Source organism: Mirounga angustirostris, unplaced genomic scaffold (assembly GCF_029215605.1).
Source record: "Mirounga angustirostris isolate CCGP_5_RB_7025 unplaced genomic scaffold, mMirAng1.0.hap1 SCAF_14, whole genome shotgun sequence".
In the NCBI taxonomy this organism is placed as follows: domain Eukaryota; kingdom Metazoa; phylum Chordata; class Mammalia; order Carnivora; family Phocidae; genus Mirounga; species Mirounga angustirostris.
The window spans coordinates 4,327,501-4,348,796 of NW_026991722.1; the positions used below are offsets into that span (position 1 = coordinate 4,327,501).

Here is a 21,296-nt window from a genome sequence, read left to right on the forward strand (position 1 = left end):
GCAGCAATGACTGCCTTCCTTGCAAGCTCTCCACGTCCTCCCCTCCCTTCTCTGACTATTCACAGTCCAGAAAACTGGAAGAAAGCAGACAAGTCAAGGAAGGGCAGAAAGCAGTGGGCAAGGCCAGCGTTCACCACCACCACTGGGCACAGGCCTGGGGCCTGGCCCGGCCTGCCTCGCCCAGCTGCCCGGGGCTACGCTACTTGCTTCCCACTCTCACCTCTGGCAGGGCTAAAGTCCTCTCGGGGACTGAAGACACCACGCTCCTTGTTGAACATCCCCAAGCCCTACCTCAAATGGGCTGCCCCCGGCTCTCTAACTCCCACTCACCTGTGTATCAAATGCTAGCTACCCGATGAAATGTAACTTTCCACACTGGTCCAGCAAGACGTGGACATTTCTTTCTTTACCTGAGCTTTCTCGATCCATCTGAAGCACGTATTATTTTGATCTTTTTAACCCTAAAGACTATGTGCATTGGCACATGGTGATGTTCCATAAATGTTTATTCAACATTTTTTAAAAATCTTCCAACTCACCCCACCAGCCACTTATACTCCAGGAATTCCCTGCAGCGCTAATATGTCGCACCACTCTGTGCTTCACTACTCTTGCTCTTTTGCTCCATCTACTAAAAAGGTCCAAATCAGCCTTGTGAATACCTCCTCACCCTTTAAGACCCAACTCAAACATAACCTCTCAAGGAAGCTTTTCCTGCTGCTCCCAAGCACTCCCCGTGGACCACTGTCCCTGCGCCGACTCCTACGGCGCGTCCCTCTTCCCGTCTGCCCGTCCTCCTTGGAGCACATGCCCGCGAGGCCCTGCACTGGCGGGGCACTGGGTCTGCAGAGAGGAAACTCTCAAGAATTGCCCAACGGGAAACAAGTGAGTCCCTGAATCAGGGGCTATGCTTCCCTCCTATTTACATTTCCAACACCTCCTACACTCAGTCTTAGACAAATCAAAGACCAAAACCCTTCAGAAAGTAAAGGACTTTCAGAAACACATGAGCAGGAAGAGGGAAGGAGAAAACAGGTTAACACCCCCCCCGCCCCCGCCCCCCCCCCCCCACACAAATCATAGGACAGGCAAAGGAAACCCAGAAGATTGGCTCCCCCAGCCCTCCCTATATTCTACTGTATGGATCAGGAGAGCTAAAGAATCCTAAGATTCCACAACTGGATTTTAAAATCGCCACAAAACCATTTTAAAATAAAAATAAAGCAAAAATAACTTTAAGTCACTGAGATATGAATTTTTCACTGGAAAAGATCTTAGGCCAGTGTTTTCAACTACAACACCAAGACATGACAATGTGCTCTATTTCGTTACAGGTTGATCATACATACTGCCTTGAAATAAACCTATGCCTCACCCTTCCATGACAAAAATTCAAGAAAACACCACTACAAATCTGAGAACAGGGTGTGGTGGTGGCAAAGTCCCCTACCATAAGGAGACACAGCCTCCTTCTGTCTCTCCTCCACTGTCCTAATCTTACCCCAAGTCTCTCCTGGATTTACAAGAGTTCACTGTAAAATACCTCAGAAATCGTATCTGAGAAAGAGTGCTTTTTACTTTAATATTATAACTAAGATATCTTTTAGACGTTCAGATTACAAAGTGATTTGTATATAAAATATATAAAACAATGTTCATTCACTAAATGGTATTTCAAGGACTTGAGCACCAGAGGGATAAACTAACAATGTTAATTTTGTATTCCTCACTGACAGGAAGAGAGGCAGTTATCACTACGTGGCATTTCTAAATTTCAAACTAAAGGCAAAAATATATCATTAAACAGAAAGCTTTAAAATATTATATAGATAAAATATGTAATATACCCTTTATAATGAGTATATGAATGTTAAATTTTTTACAAAACTGAGAGATGCTGCATTTTACATTGTTACAAGCATAATTCATGCCACAGCATAAAACAAACTTTTTCTATCTATAACTCTTTAGCCAAAACAACCAGCCCGAACCAAATGCTTATTTTATTTGGATACATCTGTAGATATGATGGGTGTAATTAATTGTTCAGCTAAAATGCAATTCCAGGGTGCTTTTAATGATTTAGGTATACACAGCTTTAGTTCTCAGAACAGACTAAAAATAGTGATTTTAATTTATTCCTGCTGCCTACAATTACCCACAACCATGTATTTTTAAATATTTCCAGCCTATAAAAATTACTAATTTTTGCCACTTGTGTTTATCTGCATTTAGACTTTGATTTGGATAAATTAAGCTCTCAAGTGTTCCTTGCTTTATGAAACTCTGCATGTTGTACACTTCACCACAAATAAATGACTTGTACCATTAGAGGTTTAAATAATGTAATGTATTTCATGCTCAGCCTGAAGCTGGATTCCAATGAAGTTGCTAATGCACGTAATGATTAAGTGTAACTCAAATACTAACTGTGTTGTTGAAAACATGACAGGCAATAATTTGGTCTATTATATTCTGCCATTTAATTGCCTAGTACAGACATTCTCTGACACATTATGAAGCAATGATTTACAATTATTCAAGCTGCAAAGGTCAGAAAGTGACATTATAATCATCTACATAGAGATCCCTTCTAATGCACAAAAACTAGGTAACGCCACACACACACACACACACACAGAGTTTCACTGCATTAGTAACTTTCTATTTAAGGTTTCTTAAACCAAATAAGAATAAACAGCTCATAAGCACATTAATACACAATAGAAAATGTCTAGAATCTTTCCATGAACCCGGAGGTGACAGATTGAGAAAATGCCCTTATTCTCTCCCCCATTCGGTAAGTTCTACGCAACTACTGAACTCTACACACAAGATTCAAGAACAGACACACAGGAAGTCAATCAGAAAAATCACCCAATCCCCAGACCAGGCGTCCTGGCATCCCTGTGAAGAGCGGCAGGCAGCACCCAGCTAGCACCTCTGAGGTTTATGCAGATCACAGGCCACTTACTAGTTTGCTACTGACTCTCTTTTTTTTTATTTTTTAAGTAAGTGGCCATGAAAAACAAAAACAGTAACCTAAACTCATCAATTTTTACCCCTCTTGTCCTAATGAAAAGACAATATCTTCATCTGTCTAGGCACCTAATTCTATTATACCATGTTCAATTTGTAATCACCCAAGTGCAAATTATCAACACATAAAGAACAATGGAAAAGAGTAACAAAATCATTTAAAACAACGCTCTAATATGAGAAAAGTGGAACAGAGGAAGAGATACAAAAACGAACTGAATACCACAATGTTAAAGGAAAATACCATGCAAGCAAGTTTTTTAAAAGCAGGAAACAGAAGTGGCTAGGGGCTGGAAGGAGGTAAGTTACAGTTATTACATTCTGATGCAAACAACCTAGAGAGAAAAAAATAAGTACAAATTAAAGTCAGTAAGCAAAATAACAGATATTGCAAAAAGCAGAGAAATTTAAAAAAAAAAAGGGACAGTTAAAAGGAAGGAAAACAGTGGTCTACCATCACTACTGCATAATTTGAGTCCATCCCTAAAAACACTTTTAATCTCAAGTTTACCATCTGTACAATGGGGATAACAAACAGGAGATGAACAACCTCCTGACACCAGGAGACCAACAACAAAGTGCACGTTAATTAAGGTGTACACCAAGGCACAGCACTGCATCATTACTATTTATTACTGACAGTATTACATTTACTATTAAGTGTATGCATATACAAAGAGAGAGAGTTAAATTTAAAAAGATCTAACAAAACATGGTATCTGTAAGCCACTGAAATTTCAAGTTATTTTTTTAGTAGACATTAATCTAGTAAAAATGTGTGTTTAACCTATTTTTAAGCATATGTTCCCCACAAAATTATTAACTTCTGTATCGAGATGCTTTCTATTATTCTTATTCTCACCTCACTCGCCCCATGTCAGACCAACAGCACATGTTCATATGAACTGCCCATTAAGTGCTCACTATAAATACACCTATATTGTATAAAGTTCCTCCTGAGATCACATTTAGGAAACTGTACTGTTCAAAAACTGCTCATCCTAAAAGTGAAAGTAAAATCAAAGGCTTTTTAAATGAAGTTATCAATAACAGGCTCTTAAAACAGGAATTGCAAAGCAACACATTTCTGAAATTTTTACGGCAACATGAGCACATAAAGCATGGGTAAACACAAGTGAAATCCTGAATTCTGAACCCTAGCTACCTGACAGGAATTAGACATCTAACACATTCAGATGCTTTACAGACTAACTTAAATCCATGATATACCGTAGCTAGGATTTGCTGATGAAGTGGAGAAAATGAATCTTTAAGCTCAATTTTAAGATAAAAGGAAATCAGTGTGGGTCCAAACAACTGAAGTAAAAGTTTAAAAGGTAGTCTTTGTTAAGGGAGTAGCTAATGCACAAGTCAAACTAAGCCTCAGTAAAAGTATTCAAGATACATAGTTGATGAGCATCTATATCCTTTGTATATAAAGATAGGAAAAACAAGTCAATTACAAGTAATCTAAACCATTAATATTGAGCTCAATTCAACAAAACATACTGTCATTTTCATCAATTTCACTATAAAATGAGGTTTTTTTCAAGAAAAGCAAGAGGTTACTAAGACAAAATAATGTAACAGTGTGAGCATTAATTTCATTTTTAAAATGTGCCTGCTCCGTTATTTCTATACATTATTACTCAATCAGAACTCTTTGAAGAACAGTTTCTCTCTTGCAACTCAAGTAATGAAAAGGTTATTCATAAAATCCTAAGGGGCAGAGATGAAGGTACTGACTACTGCAGAAAGAAAAACACAGTGCAGGACCTTCTGTTTGTGACAAAATTATAGAGTTAATGTTCCTGAAAGATCACGTCACCTTTTAAAGCATGATTTTTTTAAAAGGTAAAATTTATAGCGATGAAAGCTAATGAAGAAACGCAGCATGAGCTGCTTATGCTCAGGAACTAATAGGTCCACTGAGCATTTCTAGGATTATTTAGCCATCAATGATAATGAATTGACATTGTCACTAATGTTAATGTACCAACGCTCTGTACCGCCACGAACCTGATAGCCAATTCTTGCTTTCTTCTATGTTTCTCACTTTAGCTTTTAACCTACATGTTGCCCTATCCCTTCAAAACACACGAAATACAGATGCCCTATGAAATTTGTTCTTTACCATTAAAGGGTTCTAACTCATTACTGTTCTGTTTCAACTCCAGAGACCAAAAGGCCTTCTTCGATTCACTGCAATCCTTCAGAACTTTTAGCATCACTGTGAAAATATCTACCCTATGCAAATTATCATTACATCACTTTTAAATCAAATTCCACTTAAAAAAATTAAGAGAACTATTATTTCAAAGTCAGGTAAAATTCAATGACTACCATAATGCTAAAAGATACAATTTTGAAATCTAGATTGCTTTCTCTCTGTGCACACACACACGCAGACCTCTAGGACAGCAGTATGAAACTCAATATATCTCTCTGTATTTATAATTCTTTATCTTGGGAACCAAATATGTAAACCACTGGTGTGACACTTCAGTGGTGTGTGGTAAGCGGTGAGCTAGGCAAAGTGTGCGCTATTTAAATTGGACAATCAAAGCCAATCGATCATGTGTTGTTTTTGACTCCACCTATGCCAGAAACTGTTCTCTGATAAAGTTTCTTCTTCCCCTTCCCCAGACTTAGTAACCCTAATTAAAAAAAAAAAAAAAAAATGGATGGATGGATGGAATTAGATTTCTAATAATAGAGCATGCAAAAGCTGCTTAATTATTTTGAAGAAATGAGGAAGAAACTGCTGATTGCCCCCTAACAGCAAATGTCCGCTGGAGTCAGGCCCTTCCTCTTTCCTATAACTCATATGGTAAAAAACAATAAATGAGGTATCTTTTAAAATTCCAAGGCCTAGAGCAATTAAAATGAACCATTTGGCACTCGACCCTCACAGCTAAAATCAGTAGCAACAAAACTCATTCTCCCACTGATCTTCAGGGGGCTTTAGGGCAAAGGTTCATCTTCATTTACTTTAGCTGCAAGTCACTGAACCATCAATTCTGCCAGTGAATAAATCACAGACCATGGTTAATAAAACTGCTTGCAAAGTTATTTCTTAAACTATCTTAAGGGTCAAAAAATGCAACGACATCCTGGAATAAAATGTACTGTCCAACAAAAGACAGAAACTGTTTTTGACTTACAAGATATTTTACTCGGTAGTACCAACCAGAAGAATCTTCCCCTAAAAAAGGAAACCTACCATAACATGTGCACATTGCATAACTGAATTGAACCTGCAGTACTTAGGGAATCAGCCATAAGAACTGCAGGTTTCTCAGGTTTCACAGAAAGTGTTTTCATATGATGCACTTACGCGCTAACTTCTCTAGATTAATAGCATTAAAATATATTTTTAATCAGAGGTAGGGTATTAAAATCCAGCTTTGAATGTCCTGTGATATACCATAGATGTCATGGCATTTTAAAACCTTTTAAACATTTCTGCTAAATTAATTAGTTGTGCATTAAGGCATCTCAGGGCTTCCTATTAAATGCAACACATCTGAGTGACAGTTTAACACCAAGAATGGTTCTTTAGAGGAAGAGCCGTTAACTAAAAATGGAAAACAGCAAGTTTTGAAATAAAGTTACACAAAAACATACATTATACACTGTTTGTTTAAGCTTCATCTCTGTAACAATCAGTAACCAGCCATCTGAAATTAAATCTTTTTCTGCCTTTCTCCTTATGGAGTATGTCCAGTCTATCCAAAGAGCCATTAATACGATTAAAATTAAAGCACTATAGCAAAAGAAAAAAAAAAAAAAAAACCACACTTATATACTCCTAAAGCTGTATTATATATTTTTTTTAAATGTCTTTAAATGGAATTTACAGTTCTCTCTGGCAATGTGAATGAACATCCTATAATTTAGTCAATTTACAGATTACAGGTTCAAATTGACCTTGTAGCCCATAAAATTGCTCATCTTCAGTAGAGGATTAGAAGTGGGAGAAGAATGTCATAACTGTATTTAAGGAATTTACCATAACAATGGAAAGGAGGATACGCATGCATAATTTTAGCCACTCTTACTCGTATCAGTTTTGAATTCTGAAACAATGGCTATCGTGCATGTGCTTCCTGGTTCACCACAGTAGAGACGGTTTCAATTTACTCACCCACAGACGTGACACTTGTATTCCCTCATCCCAAGGTGCCTTTTGACATGGTTTCTGGCATCGCCAAGCTGAGCTGTTGCAAAATGGCATATCTTGCACTTGAATGGTTTTGATCCTAAGTAAATTTAACATAAAATATGATTTGAATTTGAATAATACATTACTGATAGTTTAAAAAGAGGCCTAGATCTTAAATCATACTTTTCATCTGTTTAGAAATTTCTGGCCCCAAAATGGAATACCTGCATTCCTTTCTAACTTGAATAGACCTGCATTCCATAATTATTCCGCCAAAGAAGACTTTGTTTCAGTGAGTGTTCCTAACTTGCAGTAACATTTCTAAGATTTAAAGTCAAAAGTGATACAGTTGAGCAGTACTAAGTAGGTAAGATGAACTAAATAATTTTAAATATTTTCTAACAATTTGCAAAAATATCTTTTAAAGTCATTCAACATGTAAAATGGAGCATTATAAAAACAAATGCATACAGAGTAGCTGATATTTTATAAAGTACATTTATCATCAAATAAATTTCTCAGTGGCCAGCTCCCTTCCTCATATTTCTGCAGCTTTGAATTTACTCACATTAAGAAAGGCATTTCAGATTTTTTTTCTGACATTTATCCCAAATGATTCACTACGTTACTATTTTAATAGCACACAATGTAAGAATATACAATGGATAAGTTATTTGCTTTTATGATCATTTTATAGTCAAAAATCTGTGATGATTCTGCAAACCAGTACTGACATTTTATTTATTGATTTCAAGAACAAATATTTCAACATAAAAAGCACAGTACCACAATTTTTTTTTTAAATTTCACAAAGATTAAACTATACTCAAATATGAGAAAACAAAATAACTTCAGCATCAACAAACCTAGTGTCAGGAATAGATAGATTGTAACTGGAACACAGTTACTAGCAGGTAATCAGTACCCACATTAATGAGAAGCAACATTCCTTTAAGTGCAACATGTATATTATACCATTTTTCAATTTTCTAACCACTAAATCCTCAAATAAATCAAAATCATAAAAATCACAGTCTAAAATCACTACAATATGTTTCCAGATCTTTCGTACCATGTTTAGTACCTATTTGGTGAAATACCTCTTCTAATATAGTTAGAATATGATATATGTGAACTTCAATAAATATACAAAAAAGAGCTCAAATAAAAAAATTGCAATAAATCATATTTGATCAATGAACCTTTGTGCAGTGTCCTTGAAAAAAATAATCCTCCAAGAATACTTTGTTGAAATTGAAGCACTCAGTAAAAAATTTTAGAGTCCTAAATTTCAATTTAATTCCCAAAAGCTGACCAAAAAAGTGAAGCATTTAATTTTAATCTTCTAACAGAAATAAAAAAGTCAACAGTACTAAGCACGGGCAGACAAGGTTGAATATTTCACAGTTCAATGACAATGAAGCCAGATCTCTTAATACTTCCATTTCTACTGTTAGAAGTAGATGTAAAATACATTTAGCACCTGAATGGTTATATCTAGTCAGCTTTATATGTTTAAATGTCAAAAGCAGGTTGAGACTGCAGCTTACAGCAATCACATTCTATCAATCACATTAGAAACTACAGTTTATTTAAATGATTCTGATAAAACTAAGCCTATCACTACCTGGAAACACTTCATCTCGACAAAGAATTCTATAAAGGGACATAGAAAACAAAAGAGTGAGAGAACCAATTTACCTGCACTTTAAATTGAAATGCATTAAAGGTAATAAGGCAATTAGGAAATTATTAATTAACAATAACATCAGGACTCCAAAGAAAATAAAGCCGTCAACATTTGCATTACAGTCTTGGTGAAAGCATCTCAAATCTCCTGTGGATGTAGGTTTTCGTCAGGGTCCCCCTACACTGCCACTGAGCTGAGTCCCTCGTGTGTGAGCGCAGGTGCCACGGCCTGGGTACAGACCTTTCACGTTACTCCACGTGGCTCCTCAGTGGAAAGTTCTAGTTCCTCACTGCTAGTCTGCTAGCGTGTTGACAACACATAAATGAGTTATTCTGTTGACTGCTTTCGCACAGAAATCAGGAGGTCCTGACTATTTTTCACATCAGATATTCAGAACAGACTGTGTTAACATCTCCTTTCTGTGCCATAAAAATTCCAGGAAGTGGAGATAATACTTTCCTGCATAAGGGGGAAAAAAAAAAAAAAAGGTCCTCTTTTTTCTAATAATGTTTCCAGTTTTAAGCCTGCTAGGCACATCCCAAAATGAATCCAGGCATACTGTTTATAAGGCAAAATTTGTAAAGCCACGTATTTCTAAATTTATCTTCCTTGCAAGTGTATCGTGATTATTATAAACTGTCAATATTATTTTAAATAGTTTCATTCCTGGGTACAGCATTATCCACAGTAGGTTTTCTTCTTTTAATCTGGCCTCCGAGGTTTTTTGAAAGGGAAAAAACCAAAACCACTCTCTAGGCTTTCCGGCACCTTACAATTTTACCAAAAGAATTCCAAAGATTTTTAAAACTAAGTCTTCAGTCAGACCTACAACAGCCATTCCTCACCATCATTCATGGCTAATTGCTATGCATACATGGTTGTGAGGTGAACATTAAGAAAAATGACCTTCAAACTGTAGGTCTTAAAGAGTGTATAGAACCCATCACCTAATGCTTCTCCACAACAGCCTCGATGCTACAACCCTCCCTAACCGCTGACCATTTCATTCTGTCCTTCACTCATTCATTCACTAAGTAACACCTTGAGCCCACTCTGTGTGGGGCGTGGGGATGAAGAGTGAACAGAGCAGAGCCCAGGCCCTCCCTAGGCTTGGAATCAACGGACCAACTCTCCTCACCCTCTCTTCTCAAGTGGATTCAGCTTCTAAACTGTCAGATGCGTATTAAGTTAAACACTACCAGCCCTCACAGGAGACTTTTTCAGTGAAGTCACACAACTCCCTATCTCCCTGCTTGTGAACATTTCCAGAGAGCACAAGTGACCCCATGCGCTCAGAGCATCCAATGAAGGGCTTCTGACAGTCTTCTAGTCTAATGACATCCACTAGCCATGTCTTAGGAAAGGAAAGCTCTAGCCGACAGAATATGCAGGAGGGAAAATGAACAGCTGATTCCGCACCCCTGATATAAGGGGAGAGGCAACACTGCCCTTTCTGCGCATGCTAATGACTTCACACAAGCCAAGGCACAGGAAAACTCCGCGGTGCTTTTTTCCTACAATTCTTGAAAACCAAAACTCATTTATTTCTTAGAGTGCCGCTTTTATCGTGCTGAGGATGGGAAGAAAAGGTGACATAAAATATACAGTAAATCACAAAATATGAAAACAGGGATTGGAAGAGTAAGTCCTTTTCCAGTTAACCATTAATAACAGTCTCTGCATTACTACTTCATGGACATAAGCAAAGTATCAGAAAAGCAATTCATTTGAAGATGCCCAAGGAAAAAAGAAAAAAAACAAAAACAAAAACAAAACAACCCTGGATCAAAACTGGGAGACAACATCCCCCAAAAAGTGGCTTGAAAACTGAAATGGCAGACTAGTATTGTGTCCGGAGGAGCGGGGCTCTTTGTGGTGCTTCGGAACACAATAAAAATGTACTTGCTGATAAGCCCAACAGAAGATATTAAAAAGTATGCTAACTTTTACTAAATGTTACAATCAATGATGTAACTTATATAAGTAGGGTTACTTTGTCACATATTGATAGTTACCTCACTTTCACATCCACATTAACTTGATTTTAAATGCAATTAATACATATAGTCAAGGAAGACTAATGGACTACATTCTGCACTTAACCTAGTGGACGTTTTCAAATGGCACAAGTGACCAGTGCAAACCTATTTTGCATTGTAAACGACTAAATAAATCTTAATGGATTAAGAATGATCAGCTATCAACACACAAGGGAAATTAAGTGCTGAAATGCCTACATTGATTATTTTAAATTATTAGCCTTACTCTGTTCTTGAATTTGTATGCTTTTAGTGAGCTTTAACACATTTACAAGACTTATTGACTATAATTACAAGAGAATTCAAGTAATGGACACATCAATTATAAGCAACATGTCTTGACCAGACAGTTGCATAAAGAATTCTAAAAAGAGGTCCATTAGCATCTTCCTCTTAGTTTTATTCAGTTTTTATCTGCCTTTAGAGGGCATGTTAAAAAAGTACATACCTTCTACACATGTGAACAAGCCTGATTTCTAAAAGCCAGATCACTCCATAAAGTGAGCACAGTACTAACAGAGGTATAAATAACGCCAAGAAATCAGTATTTGCATTTATTCCCCAACAACAGCGCCACTGCATGAAGAATTGGGACCAACAGTACAATGTCTGTATTTACCTTGATTAATCTTATGCAGGTTGCCCTCTTACTTTCTTCAATGAAAAACTTTTATCTATCTTTAATCTCCCTAAACTAGTAATGTTTCATACTCTTTTGTCTTCCTCCTTGTAACCATGCACTAAGTTTCAAAAACTGCATGAATTTAAAGTATAGCTTTAATAATAAGCCATTATTTAAAAGTACAGTAAAATAAACCTTACAGTTTTAATGAAAATATGTTCATTGAAATGTGAATTTATTATTCAAATCCACTCATAAATTCAACCATGGAGACAGAACTTGTCTAAGCAGAGCACAATGATTTAGAAAAGCTGTCTATTTAAAATAAAGAATGTATGGCAGGTTTATAGAAACAGTGCAGTGAATTTTTACATAAATTTAGAACAGTGGCTTATGCATTTTCCACAAAAAAAAAAGTTTAAAAAAAATTTCCACCCCAAATTAAACATTAAAATGGAACACTACATTTGACAGAGCACAGAAACTAAATGAGGCACTGCCTTCATGAAAACCAAACCCCCAGGACATACTAACTTTGAAAAGTGTTCACTAATTCTGATCCTTGAAAGTAGAATCTTGTTGCCTGGGAGTTACGCTTTTCAATATAAACCATCTGGCAATGAATAATTTTAAATCCCTAAAATTCTAAGAAAATTTTTATAATTTCATTCCTCAAAAGCCATTTAATATGTCCTCTGAAACCCACCGTGCCCCTTAATAGCTACCTTGGAAAACCAAACAATTAGGACTCAGAAGCAACTGAAAAGCTGTTAAGAAACAGGACTCTAACTAACAAAGGCATCAGGGGGGCAAGGCTTTTTGATAAAATGAAAGGAAATTTGTCAAATAACCTGCCTTGGAATCACTAAGGCTTAATTAACTTTGGAAATGTTACATGTCCACACTGACTTAGGGCAGATGTCCAGAATGCCACCCAGCAGGGTCACGTGAGCCAGGCGGAAGGACAACAACCAAAGGCAGCATGGACTCCATATCTGGATGGGAACAAACATCCCAATTTTATCTTTCGTTTGCACTGTATATGTCAACACAGGTTTGCGGAAGGGTACATACCTGTATGAGTGCGAATATGTGCTAGAAATGCCATCGAATTGCTACTCCGACACATCTTCCCACAATACTTGCAAACGTTTCCCTGATTTTCTTCTCTCTCGCGGTTGATTTGCTCAGTGTCTTCCACTATGTACTTGTTCACCTCCCGCAGCAGCTCTTCATGCTGCCCTTTAATATGTAGAAATAAATTCTGTTCTGAATCAAAGGGCTCCGTACATTTGACACATTTAAAGGTGGCCCCTCCCTCCGGAAGCTCCTCTACACTGGCCTGTTCATTTCTCATATGACCAGCACTGGCCAAATGCTGATGGAGGTTGCTCTCTGTGTAGAATGATTTTCCACACAGTAAACAATGAAAGTGTTTCTCTTTTGTAGGGTGTTTCATGGCTATGTGAACATTCAGTCCACTCAAACCATCTGCTAAGAAGCCACAGTCATCGCAACGAATTCGTGTGGATTCACCGAAGGAACTACCTTCAGATTTCTTCTTTTTCACACCTTGAGCACAGTCTTTTAAGGGCAACTCACTAATCCTCACGCCTGTTGTTACCAGACCCTCTTCGGACGGGTCTAACAATTCTCCATCATCAGGGTTCTTTATCCTTATTATGGAAGAATCAAACCGGCCAAAACTGTACATGGCCTGTCCTTTGTCATCAATACTGATTATAGTCTCATAAACATCATTACTTTCAACTGTGCTATCAGAAGCTGGACCATCCTCTTCCAAAATAATTTTCGTTTCATGTTGGGAATTCATCAGAATTTCCTTGTTCTCCAGAACAGCATCTTCTTGGATATCTTTCAAATCCTCTGAACCCTGCACACTCCCAACTTCGTTCTGACCACCACTCTCCAGGTTTAGCTCCTGCCTTGTCCTTGTCATCACATCAGGGACAGTGCCGTCAGCCAGATGCCCTCCCCCAAGACCTCCAGGACATCCACCATGTTTGCTAAGGGCTTTACCTGCATTCTCCCCTGCCTGGCCAACATCGCTCTCACTGAGCATGCTCGCATCGCCACGGTCATTCAACGTACTGTGGGCTCTCTCTACTGCCTCATAATCCAAAGCTGAGCTTCCTGAATTCTGAAATCTGCCTGGGGAGCCACAATTGGAGGAAATATTAAGGGACACCATCTCCTCAGGTTTCAGAGCTCTATCCTTGGCCAAGGGCTGTTGGAAAGTTTCACAAAAGGAATGATCTTCACTGAGATTAGATTCTTCTTCAGTCTCAATCTCTACAGAGGTGGGAGCACGGAGGACCTTAGACACGTCTAGATTAGCATCCTCATCCAAAACACAACAATCAGCAGTACTTTTAGATTTCAGAATTTCTTCAGATGGCTGGTCTGATAATATTTGATATTCTTCAGAATTGTGTTGGTGCTGCTCTTCAGGGATAATGATATTTTTGGACACGTCCGCAGAATTTGCTTCTACGTCAGAAGAGGTCAGGTAACACTGCCTTTTCAACTTGTGTTTTTCTGTGGCTGCATGCCTAGTCATCTCTCGACGAGTCACAGCATAGTAATCGCAGGCCATGCAATAAAAAGCAAATTCTTTTGTATGTTTCCGTTTTATGTGCAGTTCTAGAGAAGCAGAAGAGTGAGCGTTAAACTCACAGTGTACACACTTGTTATCACTCGTACCCGTAACATCTCTCTGAGAGCATGCATCCACCTGCTGGAGAGGGTCCTCTGGTTCTAGAGACATTTGTTCCTTTTTATCAGTAAGCTGACTGTTGACTTCCCCATCTGTAGAATGAAATACATTTTCAATTTCAACTTCAGTTGGATTTCCATGCTCTGCCACTGGCTTTTCTGAAGAGGAGGTATCTGATTCTGCTGACCTGTTAGCAAGTTCATCTGAACCTGCTGAGGTGGCAGTCTTTCTACAGGCTTCAAGGTTGCCCCCTTCGGGGCCAACAATGATATCTGAACTCTGCTTGCCATTTGCTTCTATTTCCACACGTCCTTTATGTTTCTTAGTGGCACAATGACGCTCCATATCTCCCTTTGTTACGGTATAATACTTACACACTTTGCATAAATAACTATACTGGTGACTGTGTTTTCGTCGAATGTGAACAGTCAGGTTGGTAATACTAGAGGCCAAGAGACCACAATGAGAGCATGTCCGCGAGACGTTACCTTTGGGTCTCCCTCTCTTTGGAGTAGCGGTCAAAGCTACTTCACCCTCTTTGGTGGCTACACCAGGCTGTGGCGCTTCCTTGGTAGTCAGTAGGCTCTTTTCAAGACAGGAATGCTCCTGCAGCTGCACACCTTCTACGTGGCCTTCGATCCTTCCACTTCCAGAAATGTGAAACTCTTCTTTTTTGTCATTTGCACCTATACACACCCTTTCAATACATTCTTCAAAACTTAAGCCGATGTTGTTTTTCTTGGCATTTTCAAGATGCTTGCTTCTCTTAATGTGCTTCTCCATTCCTTCCTTGCTCAGCGAGTAAAGATTACACGCTTTACAAAGAAAGTGATAGTCCTGGCCGTGCCGGAGCTTGATGTGTCTTGTGAGAACAGTGGAAGACCGCGTTTTATAAAAACACTTCTTACACTGAAACTGAGGCTTGCTTGAATGCCTCACTTCATGCCCATGGCTTACCCTGGACTTAGCAGGTTCTTCCTGAGCTGCTTTACCTGACTCACTCATAGGATCTTTTATATTTTCTGATTCTAAAGTACTTAAGGGTAAAGTTTGTAAAGCCAAATCACTGTTAAATGACTGGGAAGTCTTTGGTTGAACCAATAAACGAATATGCTTCTCGGTTGTTGTGTGTTCTTCCATGTCTTTCTCAGACAGGAAGAACAGATTGCAAGGAGTGCAAAGAAAACCCATATTGTGCTTTTCTTTCATGTGGTCTCTAAGATTTAGTTCATTCTCAGAAATAAATGAACAGCACTGACAGGTGAGGCCAGCGGCAGTGTGCAGATGCTGGTGGTCGTGCAAATGCTTGTCTGAGTCCCCCCTCGACGTGCTGGAAAAGCCACACGCCTGACAGCAAAGCTTCACCTCTCCAATGGGGCCCCTCTCCCCGTGGCTCTCCACGTCTGTCCTATTTGTTGCCACGTGACCACAGTCTGGACCAGCACACATCTGATGATCAGTAGCTGGCCTCACGGTCGCAGAGTGAAAGGAGCACACAACACGGCAGCTTCTTTTGTCCTGCGTCAGGTCCGGGGTTTCCGAGGAAGTCACACACAGACTGTGGACACCGCCGCTCGTTTCTACATGATTGGCCACAGACTGTGCCTCACGTGTCTTCACCTGGGTTCTAAAGTGTTTCATATACATCCTCTGGGTGTCATTAGCTCCTCTTTTACTAATTCCTAAAAGATTAAACCTTTTCTTGGCCTGGCCTTTTAAAGTAAACGTGCCAGTTCGCCGTCGGAAGCTACTGCCCAGCGTGAGGACGTTTCGCTCGGGTCTTGGTCTCGAGCTTGCACTGACACTGGGTGCTGCCTGTAGGGTATTTTTGGTAGATTCTAATTTATCAAAGAGACCCTCGGAGCTTACCAATGCTCCTAACTTTTTACTTTTACTCTGGTTTTCAGGATTTCGAGCTATAGGAAGGGAAGTTACGTTTTCTTCAACAATCTCTACTTTTTCTGATGAGGTGTTCCTAGACGGCATCATTTCAACAAGCAGCTCACAGCTGCTTCCACCCTGCTTAGAAACGCTGCCTCGGAAATCTTTAAATTTGCTTCCAACATTTCGTAATCCTTTTGAATCACCAGTCTTTGCTACTGGTTTAGAAGCTCTTGGTTTTACGCGAACATTTTTTGCGCCCATGGTACATGGGTTCTTAGGAAAGGGCTGTTTTGTTAAGATCTGTACAAATCCTCCACGAGCAGCAAGATTCTGACGCCGGAGGTGCGTTTTGCCAAGATAATGTGCATTCAGCAGGTTTTCTTCCACACACTGAAAGCCACAGAGATCGCAAGAAAAGACCTGGGGCGGGCCATGTGCCTGCCTGATGCGCACATGCGGCGCCGCGCCGCTCTCTGCCGTGTGGCTGCAGGGACAGCACGCGTGCTCCTCAGACGGCTGCGTGTGGCACTCAGAGTGCTTCTCCAGATCCGCGCAGGAAGAAAACAAATGACCACAGACGTTGCACTTGAGAGCCGTCTCCACGTTTCCCATGGTACAACTAACACTGATCTCTTTCAGGGGGAAAGGAGATTCTCCTTCTGGGTCAAGGGAAACCACTTCCTGAGCAGACTGTTTTTCAGGGTCTGCTTTCAGAGAAACAGCATCAACAGTGCGAAAACTGCAAGGAGGGGAGAAGGTAGTTGGAAGACAAGTGCCTCCATCTGGGCGTTCCCTCAGGAGGGTCTCCTTCGCTGTCTCACCTAACGGGATATGCACTTCTGGGACTGGGCTCTCAGAAGTTTCTAGCCCGGGAACGCCCTGCTCTTCAGACTTTAGGTGCTCTGCCTCGGCTGATAATTTCATTCGTTTGGAAGCATGTTTGTTCCCGTCTTCCACCACGGTGACACCGCCAAAGTGTGAGGATTCTGAAAAACCTCTTTTGCTGGTGCAATTCTCTGAAGAATTTGCTATCACATCAAATACGGGCCCACAATCTGCATCATCACTTGAAGAATTTCTCGAGTCTTTTGCTTCTTTGTTTCTGTTTTCATCCTCATCATTCTCTGGCTTCTTCTCAGTATCCATCGTGAACAACGTGCTGATGATGCTTCTTGCGTCAGGGCAGCTCACTTGGCACTCATAACCTGTGCAGCAAATAAACACGTTGTTAAACCTCTGAATGTAGAGAACACACACACATATTTCGTCTAAAAGTCAACATAAAGTGACACACTAAATGAAAAAAATTTCATAGCCTCAAGATTTCCTTTATCTTGAGATGTACTCAGTGGCACGTGTGAAGTCCTTATGAAAAGGACGAAGTCAGATCTGGGGAATAGCATCACCACGCTGCTGACTCAGGAAGCAACACTACGGCATCTCTGATGGAAGCAGTGCTCCCAACCAAGCTTGCAAAAAAACTCCCATGAGTCAATTCTCTTTACTACTACATTTCAGCTTACTATTTTTTTTTTTAAACAGAGAAGCCATCTTTTCAAATTTCATTTCAGTGAAACCCCCATCTGTAAAACAGATTAAACAAAACTGCTGTGATGCAAGCCAGGAAGTCGGGCCTTCCCCTCTGCAGTCTCCCAACCGAAGTCTAAACCCCAGTGTGAAACTTAAAAACAACTGCTTCATCCTTTTCCCCTGCAGCAACGAGCCTTAGCATGATTTTCCTAAATATACCCTAATTAACAACATGCACATTCTCATCGCACATCACTATTCCTGCTCAAACTCTCCTGCCAATGAAAAGCCCCTCCTATTCCCACTGTCAATCACCGGTTTCCTCATCTAACAGCCATCCTGTACCATCTGACGGTCAATGACAAACGGAAACGTCAGCAGGAGAGCAGGATTAATGAAGCAAATTTTGGGAGGAGAAAAGAATTTCACTGAATAAAATGCTTTAAAATCAATAATATTGATTTTATTTTTCATTATGCTATTTAATTCAATTAAAACATATCATTTTTCCATTTACATTACACCAGGATTGGAATTTTTAGCCAAATGCCATTGGATTTGATGTGAATACAAAACCATCAATTATGGCCTCAAAGCTAATGATAACTATTTTTAACTATTTTAACTACTTTTTTCATAACGATGACAAATCCAATAAAGGCTATTATTCTGACTCTGCTAACAGTGGGGAACAAAATATATTTATGTGATACCAAAAGCATGAGCAACAAAATAAAAAGTGGATAAACTGGGCTTTATCAAAATTAAAAATTTCAAATAACAAAGTAAAAAAACAACCCACAAAGTGGGGAAAACTTTTTGCAAATCATATACCTGACACAGGACTTAATCTAGAACATATAGAGAACTCTGACAACTCAATGATAAAAAGATGAACCAATTTCTAAATGAGCAAAAGGGGTTCTGTATATATTTCTCCAAAGAAGATACACAAACAGCCAAAAAGCACATGAAAACATACTCTATCCGTAGTCATTAGAGAAATGCAAACCAAAACCATAATGCAATACCATTTCATACTCATTAGGATGGCTAGAATCAAAACGTCAGACGTAACGAGTGTTGCTGAGGATGTAGAGACATCAGAACAATCACACAAAGGCTAGTAGGGATGTAGAACAGTGATGCCACTTTGTAAAGAATGGCAGTTCCTCAAATGACTAAGCATGGAGCTACCATACAGCCCATCAGTCCCACTCCCAGGTATACACCCAAGAGAAGTGAAAACATTTGTCCTTGAGAAAACCTGTATACAAATGTTTACAGCAGTATTAGTCATAATAGCCAGGGGGTGGAAACAACCCCAATGTTTATCAACAGATTAATGGAAAAACAAAATGAGGTACATCCATATCCACACGATGGAATACTCGGCCGCATAAAGGAATGGTGCTGCCATATGCCACAGTATGCGTGAACCTTGGAAATGCTAAGTGAAAGAAGCCAGTTACTAAAGACCACATAGCATAGGATTGCTTTCACAGGAAATGTCCAGAATAGGAACATCTATAGCTATAGAAAATAGGCCAGTGGTTCCTCAGGGCTGGGGGAGGGGAGCAAGTCCGGGGGGGGGAAGCTAAAGAACACAGGGTTTCTTTCTGAGGTGATGAACATGTTCTAAAATTTACTGTGGTGATGGTTGCACATGTCCGTGAATATACTTAAATCCATTAAATTGTAGTTCAAATGGATAATGTGTATGGTATGTGAATATCTCAATAAAGCTGCTTAAAAACATATAAATTGTCGAATATAACCTACAACACAAAAACATCTTGTATTTGTTACTGTGTTACAAGAACAGACTGTACCATTCTTGTAAAAGAGTGAAAAAGATAAATGTACATAGTTTCATTACACTTACAAGATGTTTACCATTTCTCAGGATGTGATCCAGAAAATATAAATTAAGTAAGAGGTTAATAGATGTTTGGGCAGGAAAAACAAACCCCTGGTCAAATAAGTTTAGGAAACTCTGGCTTGAACCACAGTTTCTTTACCATAGGATGTCTCAGCACACAAGCATTTCCCAAACCAATTTCATTACAGAACTCATTATTTATAAAGAATCAAAAGACCAGTTCTAACACCCTTTAGAAAATGCTCCTTTAAATAAAGGACTGGTTCTGCTATTCAACATTTGTAATTAAAGAGTAAAGGGGAGGGAGGGGGGATGAATCGTCCATCTGTTCCATAAACATCACGGAGTACCTACTACACGCCAAGTACTCTTGATTGTAGATACTGGAATTACAGCAAAGAACAAACACAAAACCTCTGCCTTACATTATAAAGGGTAGGACAATTTTTTTTAAAAGAAATAGTGCCCAGTCCAGAACATCTACTTGAAGAAGAGTCACAGGGACTGGATTTACTCTCATGCATGAAACAACTAAAAAAGAAAAAAAACAGACAAAATCTATGAAACAACAGCATAACACTCTGGACATCAGAAACTAAAGGACAGTGATCAGAGATGAGATGCAAACAAGAGGAGTCCCAGCTTACAGCCTGGAGAAAGGACCCAGGCCACAGCACAGCAACGAGATCCCAGACAGAGCCCAGGGGTCTCCCAACAGAGTGGAGGGGCAGCTAGAATCTGCTGAGGGCAGAGTCCGAGAGAGGAGAAGCCTGGAGACCTGCAAGGGGTCCCTCATGGGTGCCCTATCAAGACAGAGATCACTCCACTCCATCTTCCCCCAAAATTGTCTCCTACCCCTCACACTCACTCCTGGGTAACTCCCCCTCCCTGAGGCAACCACTGCCCAGTCCTCTTCTGCAATGAATTAGTCTTGCCTGTCCCTGAAGTTCATATAAATGGAATGAGACAACAGGCCTCTTGCGGGGAAGGAGGGTCTGCCCTCCTTTGCTCAATGCAATGTTTCTGCTGCATGTATTAACAGTGCACGCGTCCCACTTCAGCGAGAGCAGAGTTCTGTCATACAGGTACACCACAATTCCGTGGATGGACACCTGAGCTGTTTCCCCTTCTTTGGCTAATACGATAAAGCCGCTACGCATATTCTCAAACAAGTCTTTCTATGAACATATATGTGCACTCCTTCTGTGTAAATACCTAAGGGTAGTAAGGCTGGATTACAGGGACAGATGTGTATGCTAATCTTGTGAGAAGCTGTCTGCCTGATTTTCTTACACAGCCACCAGCAACGTCGCGCATTTTGACGGATCCACACATTCGCACAAATACTGGATGCTGTCAGTCTTTTCACTTTCAGTCATTCCGGTAGGTGTATATGGCTCTAATCTGCACTTCCCTGATGACTACTGATGGTGCCGAATAGTGTGCTATGTGCTTTATGAAATGTTTGCTAGCCTTCTGCCCACTTCTTACACAGGCTGTCTATTTTATTATTGAGCCGGGGGAGGTGCTTATGTGTTCTGAATATAAATCACGTGTCAGATATAGGTTTCACAAATATTTTCTCCCTTTTCACTTTATTAATGTCTTTCGATAAGCAAGAGTTTTAAATTTTGATAAAATCCGGTTTTTTTCCTGTTCTGGTTATCTGTATGTCTGGTTTATTCTGTCTCCCCATACTAGAAAGAGC

General features: G+C 39.5%; 1 protein-coding gene across 10 annotated transcripts in view; it reads right to left on the bottom strand.

The window, feature by feature from the left end:
- The window catches only part of ZNF407 (zinc finger protein 407), a 470,693-nt gene that overhangs the window by 426,434 nt on the left and 22,963 nt on the right, over window positions 1-21,296 (bottom strand). For all 10 annotated transcript variants that reach the window (XM_064577670.1, XM_064577668.1, XM_045886546.3 and 7 more), the window contains exons 2-3: window positions 12,630-17,381; window positions 7,187-7,301 (exon numbers count right to left, since the gene is read on the bottom strand). In XM_064577670.1, coding sequence (XP_064433740.1) covers window positions 7,187-7,301; window positions 12,630-17,322 — 4,808 coding nt within the window. In that variant the 5' untranslated portion in view covers window positions 17,323-17,381. The remainder of the gene's footprint in view (window positions 1-7,186; window positions 7,302-12,629; window positions 17,382-21,296) is intronic.